This window comes from Chrysochloris asiatica, unplaced genomic scaffold (genome assembly GCF_000296735.1).
Source record: "Chrysochloris asiatica unplaced genomic scaffold, ChrAsi1.0 scaffold00131, whole genome shotgun sequence".
Taxonomy (NCBI): domain Eukaryota; kingdom Metazoa; phylum Chordata; class Mammalia; order Afrosoricida; family Chrysochloridae; genus Chrysochloris; species Chrysochloris asiatica.
Window position 1 is genome coordinate 259,463 of NW_006408649.1, and position 5,756 is coordinate 265,218.

At 38.7% G+C, this 5,756-nt stretch overlaps 1 protein-coding gene across 1 annotated transcript in view; it reads left to right on the forward strand.

The window, feature by feature from the left end:
- The window catches only part of NBAS (neuroblastoma amplified sequence), a gene marked incomplete at its 5' end in the record, with an annotated part of 556,069 nt that overhangs the window by 218,051 nt on the left and 332,262 nt on the right, over window positions 1-5,756 (forward strand). Inside the window, one exon of the mRNA XM_006869470.1 lies at window positions 4,492-4,594. Within this exon, the coding sequence (XP_006869532.1) occupies window positions 4,492-4,594 (103 nt within the window). The remainder of the gene's footprint in view (window positions 1-4,491; window positions 4,595-5,756) is intronic.

A 5,756-nucleotide genomic window follows, 5' to 3' on the forward strand; every position in this document is an offset into this window, starting at 1 on the left:
TGTTTCCAACGCTATGTCTATCTTATTTGATTGTTCCTGTAGCACTTTCTTGACTTCTTCCTTATTTTTGTCAACCTGTCTGTAGAGCATTTTGATGCATCTCAATATCATTCTCCTGAATTCCTTCTCAGGCAGTCCAAAACCTGCCTTCCTTCCAGTGGGAAATCTGGGTCTATTTCCAGCTTATTTGTTTCAGCTACTCTGTCTTGTTTCTGGAGATAAGCTGAGATCGTCTGTTATATTTGGGCCATTTTCAATATTTAGATGCATTTTCAATTATTAGATGAATGTGTGTTGATGTATTATTAATCTTTCTGATTGCCTCCTGGTATGTGTGATCAGGTGATGGGCTTCCCTTTTCACTTCTCTTCTTACTCAATTTAGAGTAATTTTAGCAAGTGTTGGCTCTCTCTGGTGTATAGCAGCTAGTATTGGCTCTAGCTTGTATTTTATAGGGTGCGATTGTAGCTTGGCTATATGATCATAATTGCTGTTTCCTCTTTGGTAAGTAGGGAGAAAATGAGCACTCCCTCCAAGGTTAATGGAAGACCAAAACAAGCAAACAATGAAATTAAAACAAAAAACAGAGCAAACAGAACAAGAAAAAACAAACAGAAATACAGGACACTGAAGTCTGTAATCGTCACAAAACCAAAAAACGTCATAGCAAAATATAAGTAAGACTTTAATGTCCCTTTTTCGGCTTGCCTTGAAGGCCAACTGAAAAATTTCAGGATGTTACAGTTGGTCCTTATGACGTAATTGAAGATTTGGTTTTTGACCTTTATTGTTTTCTGCCTCCCTACCACTCCCCAGTCTGTGGTTCAAGCTCACCAGTTGCTCCTTGGAAACCCTATACAGGGTCGCTATGGGTTGGCACTGACATGACAGCACTTAGCAACAACAACAACAGCACTCCCCAAGCCCATTCAGGTTTCTATCCTAGTGAGAAACCGCCCAGGGCTAGCCAGAGCCATTTTTGGAAAACCCTCCCATTTTAGGCTATTTCTGTAGACTCCTTCCCCTGCTTTGATTCTGTACTCAGTGTCTTTGCTGAGCAGATGTATGTGCATGTATAGTTGAACCCTCCAGTGGTTGGGATAAGTCCTCTCACTCAGGCACCCCCTCAAATGACCTGGAAATAAAATGTTCACACCTTTATCTCCAAGGATTGGCCAGACTCCTTTGGTGGGAATGCTTCCTGATCCTTCTTCCACTCTCTCCCACTCAAGATGGCCATTTTGGGATCCACTGGCAACCGCAGATCAGAAAGCACCACCTTTATTGCTTCGGCTACAAATCCCACTAGCAGTAAGCCTTCAGTTCTTCTAAATATACCTTTATATGTAGTTCAGAATTCTAGGACCATCCCTTGAATCTTCTTCATCTGGTATTCTCTCTTATTACTGGTGCAGGTCTGCATGGTTCTTCTCCCTAATCTACCATCAAGCCACATCTCTCATGGTTCACTTTTATTGACTGTATTTTGTCAGTGACTTTATAAATAATGTCATGAATTATGTTAATTAGCCATGTATGAGAAAACACTGATTCTGTCTGTTGATAATATTCATGGCTTTTAGAAGAGCAGTTGTAATGTGAGATCTTGAATTCAGCTAGGCAATGTTTAGTTCTGATTTTGTCAGACTGGTTTAAGATGAGGACTCACTTCAAAAATTTTCTGCTACTTGAAAGTAGCTTGAAAGCTGAAACTGGAAAAGCCTTTCATTTCTGTGAAGCCTATTAAACGGGTTCCTTAAATAATTGAAGCATTTCGTGGGTTATCCTGGAGTACTTGCAAATATAATATGACAATTTGTTATGTATATGCATATTAAAAAAATGTGTCCTCCCCCTACTTTTTTTGGTCTATGAAGCAGGAGCAATGGTTCTTTCCCTGTAATTAATATAAGATGCCATAAGAAAATAGAAGCCCACTGCTATCAAGTTGATTCTGACTTACAGACCCTTTATAATTTTACGAAGACTAAATTTTTACAGCAGTAGACAGCCTCATCTTTCTTCCATTGGGATTCTGGGGATAAATGAGAGAAGACTGGATTCTGAAAGAAAGAAAGTTAAGCTTATATGAGCAATGAGTATGTGTGTAACAAAAACTGAGCCTAGCCTCTCGGTAGAAGGGTCAGCTGTTAGTTTGTTATTCATTATTAATAAATAACATTTTAGAGTGAGCAATGAGAGGAAAATGAAGTGTATTCAACTTTTGGTCTCATACTGTACAGTCACCTTATGCATAGAATGAATAAAATATTCTATAAGTTGAAGTAAACTTCGTATTATTAAAGAATGTCTATTAAACACATGCATATATATTTACATATATACTATATATGTGTATAAATATATGCATGTTGTTGTTGAGTACCGTGGAGTCAGTTCCAACTCATAGTGAACCTGCACAGGGTTTCCGAGGCTGCAAATCTTTACGGGAATAGAAAACCTCATCTTTCTCTCGCGGAACAGCTGGTAGTTTCGAACTCCCGATCTTGAGGTTAGCAGCCCAATTCGTAACCATTACGTGACCAGAGCATATATATATAGTATATGTTTATGTATCTGCATATATACCCACCTGTAAGAAATGAGGCATCTTCTTAAGCATGAAATGGCATTTCTGGCACACACTCTCTCTGTTGCCCTGTGTGTTTTCCTGCACCTGAGAAGACAACTCCTAGAATGCTGTATGGACTCTGTGCTTGTAGATGGCTATAAGAACACCAGCTGAAAGAAACAACCGATACTTCCCTGCTGGGACACTGTAGTTCTAGTTCTTGATTTGTAAATTAATGCCAACTTGCAAGTACCTGCTCTGGTATTGTAGTGGTTACGAATTGGGCTGTGAACCTTAAGGTCAGCAGTTCGAAACTACCAGCTGTTCTGCAGGAGAAAGATGAGGCTTTCTGCTCCTGTAAAGATTTATAGCCTCGGAAACCCTGTACAGGGTCGCTATGGGTCAGAATCTACTCGACAACACTTCACAACAACAACAACAACAATTCTTCTATTGCATTCTTGGCTTGGTGCTGTAGACCAATGCACTGACTGCAAATTTGGTTTGAACCTCGCAGGGTCAGCAGTTCAAACTCAACTGCCACTCCTTGGAAACCCTATACAGGGTTGCTATGTGTCAGAACAACAGCAACATGGCCTATTATGGCCTTATGAGTCTGACTGCTTAGTTGATTTTAATAAGACCCCTTGTGGGCATTGTAGAGTCATAATGATTGAATCTGAAATAAATTCTCCTGTGGTCAAGAATATTTTCTGCTATATCTTATCTGTTTTATCTTGCTATGCAGTATTTTACTTTTGTTGTTGTTGATAAGTACAGTTTAATCACTTCTGACTCATAGCAATGCTGTATACTGTTTACAAGGAGTAGCTGGTGAGTTTGAATTGCCGACCTCGTTCAAACCAACCTTGCAGTCCAGTGCTTGTCCTACAGCACCATACCTTAGAAATTTACCTTTGCCATTACCATTTAATACTCTTCTAACATTGTGTGTAAGCAGCCCATGCCAGAGAAAGGTTTGGCACCTTTTTTTTATTGCTGCATAACTACCCAACTTTTCAGTCTGTTATGGAATGAAATGTTGTTGTTAAGTGCTGTTGAGTCAGTTTTGACTCATAGCAACTTCGTATTGGGTTTCCAAGGAGCAGCTGAAGGGTTTGTACTGCTGACCTTGTAGATCACAGTCCACTCACTCTTGATCATGTGTTGTTGTTGTTAAGTGCTATTGAGTTGGTTCTGACTCATAGCAATCCTGTATAGGGTTTCTGAGAAGTGGCTGGTAAGTTTTGAACCGTGAGTTTGTGTCCTCAAAAAATGTGTTGGAAAAACTTATATACCTGTGGCTATAATTCCATTTGGAAAAGGGCTTTCCTTGTAACGTATATGAGGCAGGATTAGCGGGAGGTGTGTCTTTTGCTCATCTCTTTAGAGGTGTAAAAGAAATAGAAGAAGAGAGTGACAAAAGCAGAGATGGGTCAAGAAGGTTGTCTAGGAGTAGAAGCTCAGAATTGACAAGAACATTGCTCCAAAGTCAACAGGGAGAGGATGCCTTCCCCTAGAGCCGAACACCCTGAATTCAAATTTTAGCCTCTTTAACCATGAAAAAAAAATGTGTTTGTTAAAGCCACATTCTTTCGATATTTCTGTCATAGCAACACTGGGTAACTAACATATACCTTCTCTTTTTAATCACATTTTTTTTCCCTCAGAAATACAATGAGACATATCATTATATGCATAAAGAACACTGGTACTAATTTTATTGTTGTTAAGTGCCATTGAGTCAGTTCTGACTCATAACGAACCTGTATAGGGTTTGTAAGGAATGACTGGTGGGTTTGAACTGCTGATCTTGCATTTCAAATTGACCTTTTGGTCTAGTGTTCATCCTACAGTGCCACACCAGAACTTGAAAAGAGAGAGTTAATGAATTATTTTTCTTCTTCCCACCTCCCCAGGCAGCCCCCTGTGAATGAGTCTCATTGGAGAACCTTGCTACAAGATATGTTAGCCATGCAGCAGAATGTTTACACATGTCTAGACTCTGATGCTTGCTATGAGGTAACTATATATTCAATTTATTTTAATTTTAAAATCTTAGTTTTCGTTTGCTTATTGGACAAAAGGATGATGATCATAAGTTGCAGTATATTGTTGTTATTAAGTGCCGTCGAGTCGATTCTGACCTATAGCGACCCTGTATAGGGTTTCCAAGGAGCAGCTGGTGAGCTTGAACCATCGACCTTGCAGTTCAGATGACTTTGCTGTCTGACGCATTCGTCCACAGCGCCACACCAGAACTCTTTGAGTATATTACTATTGAATAATAGCTGATGATTAATTAATGTTTTATAGTTCATTGAACACTTTCTTTCCTAGTCTGTCGTCCCTGGCTAGGTTCATTGTAATCTTTTCTATTTGTTAGGGTAATCCTCAGCTAGAATCATACTTCTTTCTCATTTCAGTAGTTTTGGTGGTCACTAAAATTTTCTAAGTATAACTGAGAAATACCTTTCATATTTGTCTTGTCTTCTTAATACTGTCCTATTCCAGGTTCTCATCATCTTTTCCAGATTGCAGTAGTACTTTAACTTGTCTCCCTACCTCAATCTTTTATTTCTAGATTATTCCAATTTAGAGTCTTTAAAACTAGCCTCTATATGTTACCTCCTCTATAAATTTGTTTCTTGTTCCACCAATCAGAAAAATCCGTAGAATGTCACAGCAGATTCCAATCTCCTTGTCTACTTTAATCTTTGTCAATTTCTACTGTGAATCCTGTGCTCCAGCTTCTTGAACCTGCCATCCATCCATCCATACACCAAACTGTTTCATATCTCTATGACTTTTTGTGTATATATTTCTTTCTTTTCTTGAAAACTTCCTGAATAATTTTGAGGACTCAGTTCAGTGACTATGTCTTCTTGGATGTCTACTTTTTTTATTATCATATAACTTACCAATACCATAGCCTTTCTTTTAATGTGTAGATATTTGTCTTCTATCTGTGTTTCTTACATTTGGTCATGAGCTCCTAGGTAGACATTATATGTGTATATGTATTTGTTGTTGTTAAGCACTATGGAGTCATTCTGACTCAAAGACTTTGTTTAGGGTTTCTGAGAGGTAGCTGGTATATATGTTGTTGTTAAGAGCCATCTAGTCAGTTCCAACTCATAGTGATCATGTATGGAATTTCCAAGGAGCAGCTGATGGATTTGAT